General features: G+C 32.2%; 1 protein-coding gene across 1 annotated transcript in view; it reads right to left on the reverse strand.

Annotated features, from left to right (window-relative positions):
• Positions 1-1404: 1404 nt before the first annotated feature.
• The window catches only part of LOC106714087, a 91909-nt gene continuing 70646 nt past the window's right edge, over positions 1405-22667 (reverse strand). Inside the window, exons 3-6 of the mRNA XM_045678578.1 lie at positions 5884-6098; positions 4258-4393; positions 2841-3100; positions 1405-1729 (exon numbers count right to left, since the gene is read on the reverse strand). Of these exons, the coding sequence (XP_045534534.1) occupies positions 1505-1729; positions 2841-3100; positions 4258-4393; positions 5884-6098 (836 nt within the window). The 3' untranslated portion in view covers positions 1405-1504. The remainder of the gene's footprint in view (positions 1730-2840; positions 3101-4257; positions 4394-5883; positions 6099-22667) is intronic.

The following is a 22667-nucleotide window of genomic DNA, read 5'->3' on the forward strand; positions in this document are numbered from 1 at the left end:
TTTTTAATAAAAAAAACATGTACAAAAAAAGCAAATCGACGTGAAATGTGTAAATTATAAATAAATTAATAGTTAGTATTAACTTTAAAATATAATACATTAAATAAATGTTGTTATAAATTAACTTTATACGATTCATATAAACTCAATGTTCATTTTAATAAACGAATTAATTAAAATGTACTTATATAGTTGCATAATTTTTTTGGTTTATTTAAACTAAAAAAATTAGACTAAAAGAAAACGTACTATAAATGTTTTTTTTTTATTATAGTAGCCAAACATACTACGGAATGTTATAAATAAATGCATATTTTATCTCAATTTAAAATAGTCTTTTTTTAATTAAAATATTTCACATCTAATCATGGTAATTTTTTTTTATTACATCTTTAGTTATCTAAACATAACAAATATAATTTTTTTTGTGTAAAATACGAATTATGTGATTGACTATGAATTGTTGTTTATAAACTTTTCTATTAAAATGAAGAAAATTGATTTAATTTTTAAGTCGAGTTTCATATGTACAGATATGAAAGCTTACTTTTAATGTGATATTTATGTGTAATTTGATCTTGTTTTCGTTAAAATATCTATCCCTGTACAATTTTGTAAAGGATTAGAATTATTAAGTATAGATATAACTTACTTTATAACTTTACAATAGCTTAATTAATTATCTATCGTAACTTTGTAGAATATGCTTACATAATAATAACGAGTAAGTAAGTAGCTTTGTTTTTGTGACTAGGTTAAAAAAATATTTTCGGTAAATTATTTATTTAAATGTTTATAAGAATAAGGGACCTTAAACAAAAACTAAGCTACAAAATTGTACAATAATTATTAAATAGTAAACTTAGATACATCATGTTTAATTTCGGATACATTTCAATGAATTAATTATAAAAAACAGCTGTAAATTTAAAACAATTGGCAAAAATACGATATGAATTTGATTGTTAAATAAAATTCAGGTTTAATTAAACGCTTTTGGACTGGACTGCACAATAAAGCAATTTGTTTTGGTGCGCCATTGAAAATGCTTTTTCTAATAGTTTTTTTTAAGAATTTTTCTTTTATCGGAATATACAGTTATATTCTTAATGGTAACAAATACGTACTTGGGTACTAATTAACACTGAATACCCAGACCAAAGTTCCAATGACCTTTTTTTACTTTTTTTTTTAAATATGATATGTCGTTTTCATATACCAGACTTAAAATACCCCTTGTTTTGTTTTTTTTGACTTCTTTTTAAATACTTTATAAATTTCTTTAAAATGAAATGACATAATTTTTGATAGGTTGAATAAAAATGTTTTAAGTAACTGGATTGACAAATATATAAAAAAAAAAATTTTATACTTCATTTTAATTGTTTAAACTTTATAGTCTATAAATGATTTTATTAGTGAAACTATTTACAACACTCTGTTGATCTCTAAGAGACACTGGTGGATAAGAAACATTCGAGAAAAAAAAAACTAAAAATTCCAATTATATCAATATAGTCTTGAAAACAATCTGTATTATGCAGTATACTAATAGATGTAGAGTTGTTAATAGATGAGTGTTGCAATGGCTGCTGGACGCGGCTTGCACCCTGTCAGCACGCGAAGCCCCCTCGTTGAAGTCTCGCGATCTAGCATAACCTTTTAACCTCTCACCTTGTACACTTTCCTCATTACTCCGCCAGTAGACTGTTGCTATTGTGGCGAGACACTGAAACAATAGATACATTCTGTCATATTTAGAAAGCATATTCAGAATTCGTTTAAATTGAAGTGTAGTAGAGATTATAGATTATGTCTTAAAAGAGAACTTATGTAAGTGACATAAGTTCTCTTCTTTCTGTATAGAAAATATTTAAGGCATATTTGAATTTTATAGTTGTGTGACATAAACAACGATAAGAACGGGCAACTTATTTCTTTTGCTAAAAAAGATGTACTACATCTTCAACTTTGTAAATGTGTCACATTTAAAAAAAAAACATTTAAAAAAATTAAAATAATTGTATCTTTATATGGTGCAATGCGTAAATCCAATAATCAATAAAATTCAATAACTGAATACGTTATTAATTCAAAAGCTCAGGTCAAACATTCATATTTAAAACATAAAATGACATTCGACAGATCAGGGACATCAAATACAGCAAACAAAAATTAAATTCAGTGATACTCCTGAATTATGAAACAAAAATCACTAAAGTTATACGAGACTATAAAGTTTTATAACTTAATAAAATTCTAATGGATTTGTAGGCTTTATGAATATAACTTAAAATAAAAACAATAAAAACTTTGGTTAGTTGTAATCTAGGTAATGAAGTAAGATTGTTAGAGTTTTCGCCATCTCTAGTATTTTGTTACTTGAAAAATAAACATTTATGACCTAGAAACTACTTACGCGCACTATATTTTTGCCGAGAAAAAAAAAAATGTATTTAAAAGAGTGCAATGACGTGACGTTTTAGACGTCAAGGTTGTTTATAGAGGTTTTATGGACTAGCTAGGAAGTCTCCCATGAAATTTTACGACGCGAAAACAATGAACCTCTAAAAGAAGATATTTTGTTACATTAAGCATTTCTGCCATTCCTAGAAAAATTGATTTTTGTAATTCTACCGAAGGGCTCAAACTACACTTTAAAATGCCTTGACATTCAACTTTGGTTTTTTTCGTTTCAAACCTAAGCTTTTAGCTTTCAATAAATTTAAAATTTTCTATCCTCGTACATAATCCGTATTAAATTTAACACAATTCTCGTATGAAAGTGGAATTAAAGTTGACGTGATAGTAATTTTATTAAATGTATAAACAGTACTTACTTTAAGTTTAAGGTCTCCTTTTCTAAAATGTTTCGGCTTAACTTTAAAGTCAAGCGCTAGACTCGTTGTTTCCAGACCGTCATCGTCTTTATACGTGACGGGTGTTAGAACAGTGGCGGGGGGCGCTGGTTCGCCGTTTATATACCACGCGAGCCTGGTCGCCGGTCTGGACCGGCCTGATGTGCAGTTTACTTGCACCCGGTCTCCTATCTGGTACCGTAGTCTAGACCCGGAGATCGTTGGCCCGTGTTCTGGTAATGCTGGGAAAGAAAGACATGTTTCAGAATACACACACTTCTTCATATTGTAATAATAATTCTTCTTATTTTTTATAATATAAATATTGTTGTGTGCGTTGAAGACTCAATAAGAGATGGCTTAATTGCAGAAATGGAGTGACAAACGTAATAACAAATTCTAGACCGATTTGGCATTTCAAAATCGGTACGGGGAAGACGGTGACATAATGTGGCTCTATGTTGCAGTAATACTGTGGAGCAACAGAGAGAGTCCTGTCCTGAGTAGTAAAGTGCTGAAGATTCCGGCTCTTTGGAAATTCTGGAACTCTTTTCTAAAGCAGATTGCACTGAGGAGGTTTTAGTGAGTCAAACATTACCCTGTCTTCCCAGTGCTCCAGTGACAAAGAAATACCTATATGGAGGATGTAAACGTAACATGTGTTTATTATTTTTGGTATATAAATTATGTTGATTTATAAAAGTCTTTTAATAACATAGTTTAAAGTAACATACTAGGCAAATAAATGTCATGGCACAATATTAATATCTGTGTATTATTCTGCAAAGATTTAATCTTAAATAATTAAATGTGACACGTTAGAGGACAAAGTAATAAAGGTATAGCGGTATAGCTTTATAAGAGCGACAATAAAACATAATATTCACATCTAAAGTAGACATTAAAGTGAAAGGGGTTTAGTGCTGACGCTTGAATAGAGTAATTATAAGACTTGCTTCAAAATAATTACAAGGTAGTGTATAATATAGTTTATGAACCAAATCTTATGATGTAATATACTATATAAGAATAAAACTGAAATATTATCATTTTTTTAAGTCAGGAGTGAAATATAAAATTAGCTGTAAAATTTGAACTTTTCAAAATAATTTCCTATATACCATGACTAAATTATGTCGAAAAACACATAACATTTTATGGTCTAGAAGTCGTACTTTGTACTAGCTTCATGTGTTTTTACTACGAGTACATAATCTTTAGTGATGAGGGGCCCCATAGTAAATAGTAGTGGTACAACGCAACATACTACGGAACTACGGAATTGCTCGTTATATGTCTTGGATCCTCGTGATCTTTGTATTGCTGCGCCGCAAGACACGTGTGGTTTAAATTTTCTTTCCTTGCAAAAATATTTAATTTAATGTTATTTGATATTTACCTACGATGATCATGTCCGCGTGGTCGGAAACAGTCGGGAAAAGTGGCCGCTCGCCTGACACCTCGCACCTGTACCTCCCGCCCGTCTCCAACACGGCCGGGAACAGCGTTATGTTGGACCCGTTCGGACTCGATTGCTGTCAACAACATAACTGATATACCTTGATACATCGGAAGCGCCATCAATTGTTTTTAAATAATATGGCGTTAGGAATATAACGAAATTGGCAATGGAATAAAAAAAAATGTGCTGACTGCCTTTACTCCCGGACACAAGCATCTAATAGTTAATTTTTTCTGATATTTTATTTTAAAAATGTTGATCTAGATTGGTTAGGATTTTAATGTATTTCACAATTTCTCAATGAGTCAACTTTTATAAAAAAAAAGTCGGTGTTACCGGCCAGCAACTTTTTAAAATGTTGCTGGCCAGCGCTCGAATAGTTTTCCACTTTAAAAAACAATAGCCGTAATAGTAATAAAGTTGGCCGATGTATGTATGACTTTACGTGTTTATGTTTAAGCAATTGAAGGAAGCTGGAATAGTTTGAAGCGAGAGCTTGTGTGCGCACGTAGCTCTTCAGCGCGCAATATCCGCTCCACTTCTATAGTGGTTTATATAACGATACAAGAAGATATGTACCTCATCTATATAATTTAATTACAAATGTTTTTATATCAATGTTCGATTGATGTATTGCGTGTCTACGTTCATGTTTATACAAAAGAGGGAGCTTTTTATTCAAGGGTACAGTGGATGCATTGTTTTTTGTTAAGTGAGATAATGTGATTCAGACTTCTTACGAATTTAGATTAATTTAGATTTCGCCAGTAAGGAAAGTAATTGATTTAATTCCTTCGCTTATTTCTTTAAATTTGGAATTGAAGGGATAGAAATGTGGCAAAAAAGTCAGCAAAATTAAAGAAGGAACACAAACAGTTAAGTAAAACTTTTGTCTTTGCAACAATTTGAAATAAAAAAATATATGTTCCAAATTCAAACAGAAAAAATTGGCTGTAAGTTTCGCATTCCTTTGCTTTAAAAAATCTTTTTCATAGAACGGCACGTTATCGGCGGCGGCGGTTAGAGTCGGGCGCTACGTGTAGATATATTCAGGTGTCACTCACCCGCCACAACACGCACGCAATTTCGGTGAGTCAACTTCATTACGTGCTATAGATTACAATCGCGACATCCATTACGGAAAATAAGCGCCTCCATAAAGCATGTCTCGTCCGACTCCTGGCTTTAACTAATATTTATGACGAATAAAAGTAAGGTTATGTAACTTTACTTCTTTGAATACTAAAAAAAGTGAAGTTAACATGACATTCAACTATTTTATATCAAATATAGTTATAGTTATTTACTATTTTTTTCATTGATTGTAACTTTACACTTAAAAATTATTTTATTTTTATTTATTGGATGTTTTCCTTCTGAAATATACGACGATAAGCAAATATGGTAAGAAGTCATATTTATTCCTTTACGATGTCTCATATAACACTTTTATTAAGTTAATAATTTTAGTACAAAATATAAAATAAATGATGATATATTTTTGTGACAGTGAAATGAAAAACTCAAGTGATATCAAAAACTATTATTGCTTTATAAGCTTACCTCAACATCAACTCCGGGTAGCAGAAACTTTCTGCGGGGTTCGACATCGCGGGGGACATGTCGGAAGAACTCCTTTCCGTCCTTGTACCACTTGACAGAGTAAAGGACGTCAGTGGGCCCCAGCTTCCAGCGGCAGGAGAGCGACGCGCGCGTGCCTAATGGTACGTGCGCCGGAACCCGCAGTTCCAGTAGCTCTAGACCGGTCACTATGTAACCTATAACAATATTTATTTAACTTTTATTAGTAATCTGTGTAACTTATAACAAATTGTAAAACTTCAACCAAACAGTATTACTAATTTTACATGAACTCAAATTAAAGGAGGCTATTTGAAACGCAAAATCGAATCTCTAACTTTTTTTGTATATAAAATTGGACAACCATAAAATTCGGGCTTTGATAAGTCTCGGAAAAGTGTATGCACTTTGAATACACATTTGCTCGTATGTAGGTAAAATATTATGAAGGCAAAAATCCATTAAACGCGATGTCAAATAATTTCCCATGTGACGGCCGCCCGCGGCCCGTAAAAGAGGCACTATTGGCCCCACCCCCCGCGCCCAGCTCAGCAAAATATTACTTTACGACTGAAACCCGCGGGGTGGCGCTCGAGTAAATTGATGAATAAAGACCACAAGTACACGACCAGACGAATTAAGTTAATGTAAATATATCCTGCAATTGACTACGAGTTTACCTATATCAACTTGATAGCGGTTTTGACAATATCGAATTTTAAAATTATTGAGCCAGTAGCTTTAATTTTGAATACTTTTCTACACAAATATATTGTGAGCTTGCTAAATATGAGCAAAAACGTGCTAAAATCATCACTACATTTTTCAAACAAAACATAAAATAAAGCCTCTATTCACGTCAAACGCTGCAATAACGTAAGTTATTTTCGAACGTGTATTGTTTTTGACAATGATTGTGTTGGTGACGTAATTTTAAAAAAGCTTGTAAAAAGAGTTGTGAATTTGAAGTACTGTAACTTGAGCCGGTCGCCATATGCCACACAAACAATTGTGGGGGAGGTTCTATAGCGGTTCTGGGGGAGGGGAGAATTTGTGGCGGTCGCGGGGGACGGCCACTGGACTGCACAATAAAGCAATTTAATTAAATATGTTGAACAAAAGCATGCGGTCTTTACCGATACCATTATTCGATAATTATTAATTGAGATCAACGTTTTGTTAAATTTAAGGGATTAATAATTTTGTGCATGTTAATTTGATTTTGATTTATTCTAGCTATAAAATTAAATTTGATTTACATCATTTTGATTGGGATACAATTTGAAAATAGCGCACTAAATTTAATAATTTTCTCTCAATTTAAACTGTTGAAAAATTTGTTGCAAATAAATTCCAAACTTGCAAATTAATTACGCTTGTCACTTGTCAGTAAATGATATCAAGATCGAGTGGGTACGTTAAATGCAGTACTAATTGCACGGTCCAGATATTAAGGCATTCAGCACCTATCACTGTCCGAAATCAGGTGTACGCCCGATGACATCTGCAATTCAATAACACAACGAATACATACGGAAGCGAATAATTAGTAAGCTTTCATTTGCTTTGATTAAAAAGCATACAAACTCAAAAAATATTAAACTATAAACTACTATGTTTATAGTATTAAAGGTTACAATAATAAGTATACTGTATTAACAAACTACAAGAGGTAAAACACTAAAACTGTTAAAAGCTCTCTTATTTTTTTATAAAAATACAAGTCAGTCACGACTTTGCACGGAAGACATTTATTTTTTTAACATTTTATATATATTATAATTATTGAACTTAAAATAATTAAATTGTAGCCCTCTCATATCATTAAGCGATAATTTAACATTCCAATACTGGAAGAAGTTTTTAAATCAGTCCAGTAGTTTTTGAATTAATGAGTTACATACAAAATAAAAAATCTTCACCTTGATATTATAGTGTAAAAACTTGTAAAAACAAACCGCAGTTTTTTAAGTCGAAGGGGATAGTGGGGTGCTCTAGTACTGTCGGAAATAAAACTAAGTGAATCACTCCTGGGGGTCTGAGCACCCCATCCGAGGTAGAACCCTATTGGAACTACTCTGTGGCCTCTCTGGATCCACTTCAGATCATCTACATACCTCAAACCGATATGTTTAGAGTTTCGTTTAAGAATCGTTTAGCGTACACTCACATGTAATTCAACTATGGTTCATTTTATCAATTTGTTATTTTTAAAATGTCAGTTATATTTCATGGTAGAGATGTTAATTACATTTTAATTGAAGACAATTATAGATGATAGAATAAGTTTTTATCAGAATTTTATCGTCAATAAATCTGTATTTTATGCATTTATTTTTTACTATTTATTTATTATTACAAAAAATCTTACAATAATCTTTTCGTCCCACAAAACGAAATCAGACGTTTGTCTCAAGACATTGTTACATTAATTTAGACTCCTATATTTATATATCTAAGACATTTGTGATACATATTGAGATATAGTGGTATTGATAACTTAAAATAGATGTATCTAACTAAAAACAACGTAGGTATAGTTAAGCTGTTTTTCTACTGGAATTTACATTAGTACAATAGTAATAGATTTAGTAACTAAAAAATATTTGTCTATTTATATTAATATTTTAAATGAGAATGATTTGATTCTTTGTTTGCATTGAATAAGCGTACACACGTGACATAGGCTATATTTATTACTAGATTTTTTAAATCCGCGCGGGCTAAGTTGCGGGCAACTGTAAGTGTTTTAATAAAGAGAAAAATAAGAGCGTATACGTAACCTAGATTAATGTATTCGGATGCCAGGCTCGCTTTCATTCTAATTGTTCATGTAACGTATTGGAAAAGAAAAATATTGGATAAAACGTATGAGATAGTCTCTCTATACGTAAAACAAAGTGGGTACCAGGTGTTTTATGTTAAAGTTATTGTGTACTAATGTTACAAGTATAAAGAACTTTTAATACTAAAGCATTAGCCAAATTATACTTAGAAGTTTTAATTTCCACTTAATCGTATTGAAATTTTGATGGATTATACAGATACGTATCTGGATGAAATTTGAGAGAGAGGTATATATTACATACTAATCTAGTCAAAATGGGGCATAGGCTACTTGTTCAGGTTTTTTAGTTCCTATTCAGATAGTTTCCGAGCATCAGTGGCTCAGAGGTTAACCACTTGACTTGTAATCTGCACGTCTTGGGTTCGAATCCCTCCATGTACAGATGTGTTTTTCGATTTCCGATTTACATATGTACATTTATCTAACGTTCTTACAGTGAAGGAAAATATCGTGATGACGTGAGACGTTGACTATGGCCTAGTCACCCCCTAACTTAGAGTCGGATATGAGTATGAATAAGATTTAATAAAGACATATTTAGCATTAGAGTTAATTTCATGAATTAGCATTTTGTGATTTTATTTTTACTAGAAAGATATTTTTAACTATAAGAAGTGAAAAAAGATGAGTTCAAATTTTGAAGTATTTTTGTTGTATTAGGATTTTGCCTTTGTAGCTTTTGATGCTTTCAATTTAGCTAGCTTGTTCTATGTGGGAATGTATTTAATTGTCGGGGTCTAGGTAATTGGGAATGCTGCACAAAGCGCGCGCCGCCGCGTTAGGTGTTAACGAACTGCTCGATAACAACCCAGCCACCGAGAATGAGGATTTTTTGACTAGGCTTTCAGTATTTACTAGTAATATACATATTTTTTTAGAAAACATGGCTTCTTGTAAACCTTCCAGAATATGCAAAAACAAGTGTTAAAATAGATGTGTTTAAATACTAATCCCTCTACTTTTTTCTAGATGTAAAGGTGGGAAAGATGGGAAGGTGAAGTGAAGTGCAGTTAAGGGGAGGTATGGTGAAGAGAAATATCTTTTTTTTGTACTATAACGTCTCTGACTGATAATTTTTGTTACGAAAATTCAGTCTTGTAAAACATAATTATGATATTATGTACAAGTTCGTATCGAGCTCGGATGCCTAATTTATCGGCTAAAGTTTTGAAGTTGACTAAGGCCCTTCGTACACAAGGCAACGTACATTTTCGACACCCGGTATTTTAGATGCTAAATGACTTTCGAAAAACAATTTCAGAGATAGTACACAGGCACACGTCGTTGCCATTTTGTTCTTTCGTCACTAAAGCCAGTGGATTGCAACCGAAATTCTCAGGTTTGCGGGGCAAATCTATACAGTTGACATGTAGTCGGCATATGACCGAATAGGTGACTTGCATTGACGATTCAATATTGTGTGTACGAAGCGTGTGCAATGCGATACTCGCAACGCAAAGATACAATATAAGTTTCGAAGATGTACGTTGCCTTGTGTACGAAGGAGTTAAAAGTCGATATTAGGTCGGTGATTACATACACGTATATTTTGCTCAATTTCTCAGCGACTGAAAAATGAACGTGAACTCAGTATAATATAATTAGCTGTGCATGTTTTTACATAGTTCAACTATGTAATATTATGTAGATAAACATATTGTAATATACTTCAAGTCTCTTTTGGTGATAGAATCTTAGTAATAACCGCAGTATAAAACTGCCGAAACAATTGTACAAAAATATATTGTGAAATTTTTTTTTCAATGACAGCTCAAATTTTATATCGCCTTCGTAAAAATCCCCACCGACTTCTTACTTCCACCGCACAAATGGTATAAATATTAAAACATGAAAGCTATTTGCGTACGAGGGGAGACGCGACGCCAAAATCGAAAATTAATCGTTCAATTTCAATTTATCGAAAGCAAAAGCTTAGGGGTGCTTGGTCATAATTAAAAAGCGGTCGATGCGGCATCACCACACGGTTGTAAACATAAATTCATTGTTTTAAAAATGTATACGTGTAATAAAAAAAAATATTAAAAGACCAACCGACTATAAGACACTCGGAGGAAGAATACGAAATGAATGACACTTCACTTGTCAAAATCGGTTCAGCCGTAGTAGCGGTTACTTCTACTAGCGCCCTCTTTTTAGCCGACTTGAAAAAGAAGGAGGTTATCAATTCGACTGTTTTTTTTTTATGTGTGTTACCGCGAAACTCCGCCCCTGGTGGTCCGATTTTGATAAAAAATATTTTAATCGAAAGGAAGTGCTTGCAGATGGGTCCCATTTTTTTGTTTTTTTTTTAATAACTAGAAGATTAGTAGATTTTGAATTTTCACAGGCCAAAAACACAGTTTCTATTCGTTAAAGGCCAAAAACTGCCAAGACAAAAACAATAAGCAATGTTTATACAACTCCAACTGTAATTTAATTTACTTAGATAGATTTTAAAAATATTTTATTCGTGTTAAATAAATCGTGATCAAAAGATGTGTGTTAATTTAGTATACAAGGTCGTCCATTAAATATTGAAAGGCCCTTGAATAAAACTGGTACTTCATAAAAAACGTTCTTAGAAACACGTGGTATTTTGACGATTTGAAAAACTAAAATCTTACGTATAATTGCTTTTATTAAAATTTTATTATGAATTAATATGATCCGAAATTCTAAAAAAATTTTAAAACTATAATTCTAATAATGTATTAAAAATATAATACACGAAACAACTTAAAATAAATTGAATTGATTTTATTTTTAAGTTGGAGTAAATTAGTCCTTTGCAACGGTCTTAATTTTTATTTCCACCTTTCTGGAACAATCTAATTGTGTAGCGTGACGTGATTGCTAATGATCACGCGATACAAAGCACTACAAAGCGTTAGTTAAGGGACGCTAACAGTTAACGAACTGACGGCTACCCTCTATGATGTGTGCCCACTTCACGGTTACACTAAAAAATTAAAAAGTAAAAATTTCTTCATTTAATTTGTTATTTACTAAAATAAAATATGTCACAAACTAATTTAAAATATTTAAAAAATATATTTAGTATTGTAGCTGATATAGAAATTAGTTTGCAATTTTGAAATATATTTAGATTAATTAATTCAACAAATCAATTTAATCCAGGAAATAATCAACAAACAATTAGTAAATTATTACAAAAACAACGTTGAAATATATTATAATTGTTCAATCCTAATAAACTCATACATAATTAATGTTTAAATATTTGCTTCCATGGGATAGAATATATTTTTAATTAACATTAATGACGTAACTAATCAGCTTTATCCATTTGTTAATCAATCTAGTTAGTCAGCGAATGTTCATAATTGAATGTAAATATTTAAAATCATGTGTGTATTTAGCTCTGATAGTATTTGAAATAGATTATCCAGTCGAATAATTATTTTGTTTATTAAGAGTAGGATTCTACTGTCGACACATTTGTTAATAAACTCGCAGACGAATTTCACGGAAGTATTGCGATTGTTTTAGTACATAATCTATATGGTCGTGAGCTTTTAATTTTTTAACACCGTAAGAAAACATTTTGTTACACTAACAATACATCTGTTTAATTACGTATCCTTAAAAATACGGTTAATTCGTCTATAAAAATGATAATCCTGCTATCAATTTTTTAATTTATAAAGAAAATGTGAGATAGTTTTTCATAAACGATTTTTTTCCAGTTACGTTACCGGGACAATTTTATAACAAGCTCCTAAAGAGTTACAGTTTTCTTATAGTTTCTTTCAAGAAACTTAGTGACCTCCTCGTGGATTCCTAGTATTATTTTATATGAACTATTCTCAGCACTTTCTTGGCTTGGAAATATATAATTCATGTAAATAGAGAATCTTTTGAGATATAAAAATAAGGCAAAGGAAAAGTTTCGTCGACAATTTTTCTAATTATATTAAATTTTTGTTCATCTCAAATTATTTAAATATCTTGTGATCAAAGCGAACATGAGCCAACCAGCCTTCTTAACCCCTTTTTTCTACTAAAAATCTTTGGATGAATTGGACCGTTTGCTTTAGTAAGTGGCTAGTATTAATCACAATATTTTACTTTTAAAAGCAATCAGTTGTTAAATGTTGCTTTTAATTACCAAACAAAGGACGTTACAACTGAACGACACACTTAATTAAACTACAAAAAAAAAAACTCAATAAAAACTTAAAGGTTTTTTGATCGATGGACGATATTTGCCTTTGAATGTTTTGTAAACGTCGTAGCCTTTTCAGTTCATGTTCTGTATGCCAATGCTTTACTTTCTTAATTACCCCACTAGAGTGCGCTGCGAAATGTTTAATGCCCCCTTGGGAGGGCGCGGGGCGATAAGGTAATATTTTTAATGCTCTATAGAAACAGCTACTTAAAACACACGGGTCATTAAGGTTTTGAATTTCTCTTTATTATTATCGACCCCTGTTCGTTTTGTTGGTTAAACTTTACGTTGATTCCCAGGATAGCCCAATGCATTACGCATTCGATTTAAAAATAATAAACAATAATTTTACGCTAATAAGTAGGTTTTTTTAAAGACTTATATCTAAAAATCGTCAAAAATTCTTTAAAGATTAAAAATTATTAAACGTTCCTGAATTTGACTGCATTCAATCAGTAATATCTTAAAGTGGCTTTTATTGTAATAAATGAAGTACATATCTGTAGGTTAGTCTACATAATTGCTCGTAAACGATCATACGCGGCTTTAAAATCTCTTCCAAGAAACTAATTGGAACTACTGCAACTTATAAATTACTGCGAATTGAAAGGATCTCAGAATTAGTTCAGAGTTCTAAAGATTCTGTCTTTATATTATTAAATGAGCTTATAAAATATTGTTCATCTTAATGAACAACAACCGCGAAGAATTTGAAAATTTCGATTTTCGAAATCTACAAATCGGCCAATGTAGAGACCTAGCCTAAAATAATTTTAAGGTTTTAAGTTATGGTGTTTTCTTATTTCTTTTAATGCCAGTTTCTTTTTAATGTAATTATATTGCAAGGCCAAAGTAACTGTTTAGCAAAATTCGTAAAAATTTGAACTTTTTTTATAAATAATTTATATTTATAAAAAATAATTTATAATAACCAAACAAACACATATTAATGTTTCTCGAATCGTATTTGGAGTATCATAAGTTGCAGAATACTATTCCGATTAAGGATTGTTTGAACCCGTGTCGACCCTCGGGTATCGTTAAGGATAAGTAACGGTTTTAGTTAGAAATACTTTAAACTAGGCGATAAAAGGCAAAATACCTGGCCTTAAACGAGGTTATTTATCTAGAAAGAGAAAAGGATAACAGCCATTTTGATAACAAACGAGCAAAACGTTCCACTGTGATTGGACCTTTATTACGAATGTACGAGTATGTTGAAATATCTTATTCAAAAAATATTCAAAGGATATAAAAGCCTGTATCCCAAGTAAAATGAGACTTATGTTCTGGCTGTAATATTCAGTTATGTATTCAAATATAAAAGCTTACTAAAATATTTAAAGCTTACTTATAATATAAATGCGAAAGTTTAGATGGTTGAATGAATAGATGTTGGATAGAAGGTATCTTTGGAACAGCTCAACGGATCTTCATGTTATTTGACAAAGTTGTAGAACGTAATCCGGAAGAACATATAGGCTACTTATTAGATTTTTTTAATTCCGCGCGGTCGAGGCAAAAGCTAATATTTCTGTAAAGTAGGTTTAGTTCGACTTAGTAGAAAGTTTAAGTTCAACCTTATTTTAATATGATACTGTTGACAATGTTACACAGACACGGATAAGATTATTTTGAAAAAAGCTCGCATGAAGATACTAAACAAAGAATTTGTTATTTAAAAGTCGAAGCTTACCAGTGTTCCATAGTCTTAACAAAGAAATTTTAATTAAAAATATTAATATCACAAAAATAAGGCAACGAAAACGCTTGAGAAATAATAATTCAAAGGCTGCTCACAAGGAAAATACACGTAGCGAGTTTAATTTGGGAAAAGCTTTTGTGAGTACAATAGTTGACAAGTTTCTCAAAAAGACACTGTATTTTATTTACGCCGTTGTTGACCACAAGCCGAGCACAATGTTTATAATATGAGCATTCCTAACTATTTTATTTAAGTTTTATCCAGTTTTAGGAACATCCATTTTTCATTAAATAAACATATTTTTTTACATTTAGTACAAAGCGGCGTTAATAATCAATGAAATATATGAATGTAAAATTTGTGGCATAGTTTCTTGAATATCGTTCAAACCAGGGATTCCCAAAGTGGAGGGTGATTAAAGCATTGCTAATTCTCACTCTATCTTCTTCTATTGGCCTAAGTCAGAATGAAAACTAATAATAATAATAAATTGATAATTGATCTTAAAAGTAGATAATTTGGTCATAGGGGTCTAACAGTTTGTTTTGGAAAAGGCGTCACTTGTCCAAAATAGTTTGGGGATCCCTAGTATAAATCGTAAAAATTACCAATTCATCAACGATGTTTTATTGAGTGAATACCTATAAAACTGTCTTTCATAATATTTTATTGTTTTGAGTTTTTATAAAGACATAATGTATTACTACAAAAATATAGTTGGAAACTGTTTTGTTAAACACGTGTTTAACCCTTTGACTGCTGGTGATTGATATTAGGTCCTTACATATGAAATTGGCGTTTTTCGTACTGGCCACTTTAATCACGAATTTCTCCTCTTTGGTAAGGAATTCCAAATTAAAATTTGTACAGCTATAGACTCATGTATTTGTGGTTCGATGACCGTCATTCATTTGTTTTTTTCTTCCGTTTTTTTCTGTTTGCGTCACTCATTTTACAAAATGGAAAACTTAAAATATCACATTATTTACGAGTACGAGTTCCGCCGTGGCACTAGTGCTGCGGAAACGACTCGAAGGGTGAATGATGTGTATGGCGGACGTGTTGCAAAAGAAAACACAGTTCGTTTTTGGTTCCAACGTTTTCGTTCTGGAAATTTCGATCTGCAGAACAAGCCCCGTGGACGGCCTGAGACTCAAGTTGATAATGAAGAGTTGAAGGCTATTGTGGAAGCGGATCCATCGCAAACCACGTCCGAGTTAGCTGCAGACTGCGATGTTAGTGATTAAACTGTTTTAATTCACTTGAAGCAAATTGGGAAGATTAAAAAGCTTGAAAGGTGGGTACCTCACGAATTGACTGAAGCAAACCGGCAAACGCGCGTCGACTGTTGCGTTACATTACTAAACCGGCACAATAATGAAGGTATTTTAAACCGAATCATTACCTGTGATGAAAAATGGGTTCTTTACGATAATCGGAAGCGCTCAGCGCAATGGTTGGATCCTGGCCAGCCAGCCAAATCCTGCCCCAAGCGAAAATTAACCCCAAAAAAGTTACTTGTAAGCGTTTGGTGGACTAGTGCCGGTATTGTTCATTACAGTTTTCTCAAATCTGGCCAGACTATTACGGCTGATGTCTATTGTCAGCAATTGCAAACCATGATGGAAAAGCTAGCGGCTAAACAACCTAGGCTGGACAATCGCTCCACGCCACTGCTGCTTCACGACAACGCTAGACCACACACTGCGCAACAGACGGCTACTAAATTAGAAGAGCTTCAATTGGAAAGTCTAAGACATCCTCCGTACTCCCCGGATCTTGCTCCAACAGATTACCATTTTTTTCGAAATTTTGATAACCTCTTGCAAGGGAAAAAATTCAACTCCGATGGGGCAGTCCAAATCGCCTTCAAAGATTTTATTGATTCCCGTCCGACTGTTTTTTTTAGTAAAGGGATCAATGAACTACCTATAAGATGGCAAAAGTGCATAGCAAATAATGGTTCATACTTTGATTAATTAAATATATTATATTAAAAAATATTCGACTTTTTGTTCCTCCCATACAAAACGCCAATTTCATATGTAAGGACCTAATATTATGTACGTTCGCGGTTATAAAAGAATATGTGCTGCCAAAATTGCTTCCGGTACTTTGTTGTTTATGTGTCAAGATTGCGTTTCGGAAATCTACGCATGTAATAATTATGATTAAATTTAAATAAAATTTAATTGAAATATTGTTTAATTTTTTTACGGTTTATCGTTAGGTCTATCTAATATATAAAATTCTCGTGTCACAGTTTTCGTTGCCATACTCCTCCGAAACGGCTTGACCGATTCTCATGAAATTTTGAGAGCATATTCAGTAGGTCTGAGAATCGGCCAACATCTATTTTCATTTTTTTTAACTGCGCGCGGACGGAGTCGCGGGCGACAGCTAGTAATCTTTAAAATTCACCTCTTCTAAAATGGCATGGTCATCGCAACTTAACTAATGCACACCACGATGTTTGCTTACGCTTTTTCCATGCATGTTATGTCGCGTCCACTCCACAACGGCAGTTCACGTTTGTCGAGTAATTACTTAACTTTGTAAACAAACGCTTTCTGATTTGTAACATGAAGGCGACAGTTGGGGCGACGTTGTGAAATCGTAGTCGACGAGTGAATGCGTAAACACAGCGGCTCACAACACGAGTGCTCGGGAACGACGGTCAACATAACAGTTAAACGTTTTACATGTAATTAAAATAAAATCATGTACCGTAATAAGTTGATCTTAAATCTATTAGTTTTGGTCACTTTTTGCCTTTGATGCTGACTGTTTCTTGAATATATTTTTGAAATTTATCTATAGATTAGTTTTCAAAGCTTTATGGCCCAATAATTTAGTAGTGTTTTGATGTATCTAACAGAAGTAATCTAATGTCTAAATGTTAAAGACCTTATCAATAATTAATATACCAATACGTAGCAAAACCTACTGGAACCTAATGCTTTATTAATGAATATTGGGATTGCTTAATTCATTCTATCTTGATCATTGAATGCGAACGATCAAGACAGAATAAAATTTTTAAACCACAGACAAATATCAAGTTTGTGACTACCAAAAAGAAATTCTACTTTGTAAATAGACTAAGGCACTCCGTACAAAAGGTAAAGTAAACCTTTGAAACCCAGCCTAAACGTTAAGTAGCTAAACGGCTAACGCAAAGTCATAAAGGTTTTTACACAACGCGCATAGTTATTTCTATCTGTCATCGCCAAAGTCAGTCGCTCGTAACATGTTTGTCAAGATCTTCGTAAGAAAAGACACTGCGATTTTCAAGATGGCGGGGCAAACCTATTATAGGTACAGTTGTCATGTAGTCACTATGCATATTCTGAACGAAATAACGACGACTATTCAACGTTGTGTGTACGAAGTGCACGCAATGCGATATAATGTTGGTTTCAATGATTTACGTTGTGCCTTGTGTACGAAGGGCCTAAGAAAACCGAAGCAAAAAGTGCTATTCATTAATAAAAGAAATTTAATCATGGAGCAAACAATTGCCGCCTTCGTAAACTCCATTAATATTATTTGCGACATATTCGTGTATTTCCTTTTACGCGGTGAGTTTATCTCCGGGCCCAATAATGTTATTCGGGTCGCAATCATATTTTTTCATAAAATGTGAAATTCAGAGCGTGAGGGGCTAAGGGAGATGAGGGGGTCTAAACCCCCCAAGCTAGCAATGAAAGTCGAGTGCGTACATTTGTCTCGGTTTCGTGGGGCCGGTGTAATGTTAGGTAAATTGAAGTTCGGTAGTAACTCGCGGCATTCCTGAAAAGACATTTCTGTAAGCTTACGAAAGTGTGTAATAAAATATCGTTCCAAGTTACATTTTTATGTGATTAGGGATGTCAATTTTTTGTTTATATTATCAAATTTATGATAAGAATTATATAAAGATACTTGCCCACAACTCGTCAGCATAGAATAATTTTAAAAAGTATCCTTAGTTACACAGACTTACAGATAAAAATTTAAAAAATTGGATTTTCGTTGTCTGCAATGCAAACATACATCGTATTCGCGAAATATTTTTTATAATACACACAGACACTTCAATATTAATTATTTATATAGATGTAGGGAAAACAAAGGTTTTTTTCACGTTAACATATGTATAGATTTTAAGAGAAAATGATTTTACATTGCCTATTTAAGATCAAATAAAAATCCTGGTCCTAACATTTCAATAGACTTTTTTATCACAGCGTTTTTATATTTCTGATCGCGCTATATGTAACATCAGTCTTTATCTTTGCCTTTGTCTAAAGGAAGTAACATTTAATCTAGTGTTGATTCATTTCGTTAGCAGTTGTCTCCAAAGTTACTCAACAAACTAAAGCCATTTCAGAGGAAATGTTAAATAAATAGTAACAATTGCCTTGTGCGCTTTAATGCAGATCAACTCGAGGAGTCTTTACCGCGTTCACATTATTAACGATACAAGAGTCTAACAGGCTTTTACAAAACAAACATTATTTGCATCTTACTTTAATAATACGATCTACATTTATAATATACTCGTACTTTATATAATATACTCATACTTCGCGAATCCGTCTGCGCGGAATTCAAAAAAATACCTTTATTAGTAGCGTATGTGTTCTTCCACACTATGTTTTACATTGCCAAATTCCATCAAGATCCGTTGAGCCGTTTTGAAGATACCTTCAAACAAACATCCATCCATCCATCTAAACATTCTCATTTATAATATTGGTATGATTTTTAGTATTATAGTAATGATATATACAACTCAACAGAAACCAAGATAAAAAGAATATTTAATACTACTAGCATTTTTTGTTACAATTCTAATATTTTGTCAGTAAGACTATGTGGAAATAAGATGACGCGAAAATATATAAAAAGAAATCGAGGATCGTTACCTCAACGACTTGTCTGCGGAAGCAATAGAACATATTTTATTATTTACTTGTAACAAAATTTTACTTAAATCATTTTGAAATAACATAATCAAACTCCATTAAACGGGAAGACTTATACGAATCGAAAGTTTGTTAAATGTACCCCCTAAACCTAAAACAAAGTTTTCACGAAATTACTGAAGTAAAGTTAAGGAAATAAACATTTCGTAAGCGTGTTACACTGATATCAATTTAATAGTACGCTTCGATAAAACTTGTCGTAACGGAATAAACTTAGGTTGTTGCTGGTTTGACGCGGCTGTATTAACCTATTTACGCGTTTCTGTCGTACATCGAGATGGCAATAGACATTCATGTTAGAAATTATATCGGAGATATGAGCGAAAAGCTTATCCTTTCCGACGCATTGATAAAGTTTTAACTCGCTCGAATGGCAATGGCTGGTATTATCGTAAAAGTTGGAACTTTCTGTTGAAATAGCTTCGACGAAACATAAGGGACTGCTATACAATTGTCTAACTTCGTAACGTACGGCGACAGCGTACGGTTTCGAACGTATAAGTACGTTGAATCTGATAAAAATTTCAAAACGAACAACAGTGTCGTACGTAACGTAAAAATACACTGCCGAAACAATTGTTTTGAAACATATAATTATCTCATAGTTACAGTATTGTAACGAGGTCATTGTTTCGGGTGAGACGATTCGGCATCACCACTCAAACACGTTTCAAAACGCGAAGAAAATCTCCAAGAATATTCTAATTTCAAAATAATATTTAAGATGACCCAACTCTTATTAATGGATTGTTCAGTCCTACCAAGAAATTATATAAACACAATTATGTATAACTAGCCGTCGCCCGCGACACCGTCCGCACGGAATTAAAAAATAAACTTAGTAAAAAGAACACATATAAGCCACGTGTTCTTATAGAATATGTTCCACATATATGTACAACTAGCTGTCGTACGCGACTTCGTCCACGCGGAATTAAAAAAAGTAATAAAAAGCCAATCTCGTTCTACATCTATGCCAAATTTCATTAAGATCCGTTGAGCCGTTCAGGAGATACCTTCAAACAAACATCCATCCATCCATCCATCCATCCATCTAAACATTCGCATTTATAATATTAGTAAGATTAGTAAGAAGTAAGATTTCAGCAAGATTCATGTAGCCGTTCTGGAGACATTTAATAACAATCATCCATACATCTAAAAACTCTCATTTATAATATTAAGATAAGAGTATCAAAATGCAATACATTTTACGTTTAACTTTAGCAGTATTATATCCATCATTTAATCTTTCCGGACAATTGTAATAAAATCGTTATTAAATTTTATTGATATTCAATGTATGCAAGTTATGCAAAAGTGTCCAATTCACGGAACATAGTGGGCCTAGCACGAATATTTGTGATAATCGCCTAAGTATCGTTATCGTCAATTGAGATACCATTTTAAAACAAATTTTGTCAATGAAGATACGAAGGCAATTGTCACAAATATTCGTGCTAAGCCCACTTACCACAAATATGTATAGAACAAATATAGCAGTGAAATTGGTCCGGACGCTTTTGTGCTAGTACATGTGAGCCGGACATAAATAGGGCACGAAATAATCAAGCTATTATACTGTTTATCTAGTACATTCTAAATCACTATTAATGTTATGTTCAAAACATTTTAGTTTGAAGCACATACTTGAATGTGATATTTTTATAATTTATATCATAACAAGCTTTTTAATAATATCAATTATGACTTCTGTTTTATCGCTACTTATTTTATACTTATTTTAGGAAATTATTATTTTAAATCTCTGTTTTTCATAACGTTACCGTTTATTCTTTACTTTTAGAAAGTTATCATTTACTGTGGGTTTCTCAGACTAAAATATCAATTTAAAACATGTTTTTATCCCAAAAGTCATATATAATTGCAAAATGGCGATATGTTTTATACAGAGATTTTGATATAGACATTTATTTCTTATTAATTCAACCATAATGCACATATTTTTCCAAAATTATAGTGTCTGATCAAAGTTGATGTAGAAAACATTTTTTTCTTTTAAAAAAAACTAATTGACCTAACACTACCGAAAAACAACATAACAAGAAAATTGTTATCCTTATTATTCTTTAAAAAAAAGTAGAGACAAAAATACGTTTTGTTCACATGTTTACATAGTGGGAACGGTCAGTGTGCCTGGCTTTGATACAGACATACGTTATACCGACGTTGTCTGTTAGCGGCCATGATTGAATTCTGATTGATCTCTGGATGCTGATTGCTCGGACAATGCCTGTATTGAGTTGTACATAACAAGCTGAGTTATAGTGATTAAATTTGTAATCCAACAAATAATTAATAAATATACTAAAATTAATAATAAAAAATAAGCTTGAGACTGTATTACTCTATTAGTAAACTATGTGCAAAACAACTTTTAAGTTCTCTAGATGAAGCCCTGTATTTCCGATCTACATTTTTAATTTAATTTAGATTTAATTAATAAATTTAAATGACATTACATTTCCTGTGATAACAGATTTAAATTGCCTTATAAAAGTTAAATATGGAAGGTGGATGGGCGCGAAACTACGGTTACACCACTCGAAAAGACTTCAAAAGGAAGGATTCAAGTTTCAAAGAGTATACGCTACTTTCATGTGTTCTGCTTAACATACTCATCAAATTATTTTATGCTTTTACATTCAATAGGATAAGAGTTTAATTTAATATAGTACACAATAACACTGGTTAAAATCTTACTGAACGATATGTCTTTAAAAATTCACAAAATTAATATCAATATTCACGCTTATATGTGTATTAAATGAGTAAATAAAATATAATCTTATAAATGTACATGTATAAATTAATCAAGTAAATGTATTGCCAAATTATAGTGACAATAAACAGCAATATAGCATTATATACGTTATTTAATCCACTTTGCTTTCGTACATTGTAGTTACTTTAACATTCGTCCCAAAGTAGTTTCCTCTCAGACCCTTAACACGGCATCGACAACCTAAATCTAATATCTCGTGTTCACAGAGAGCATTTTACCCTCCGTCAATAACCACAAATAGCTTTTTA

Source organism: Papilio machaon, chromosome 7 (assembly GCF_912999745.1).
Source record: "Papilio machaon chromosome 7, ilPapMach1.1, whole genome shotgun sequence".
Classification (NCBI taxonomy): domain Eukaryota; kingdom Metazoa; phylum Arthropoda; class Insecta; order Lepidoptera; family Papilionidae; genus Papilio; species Papilio machaon.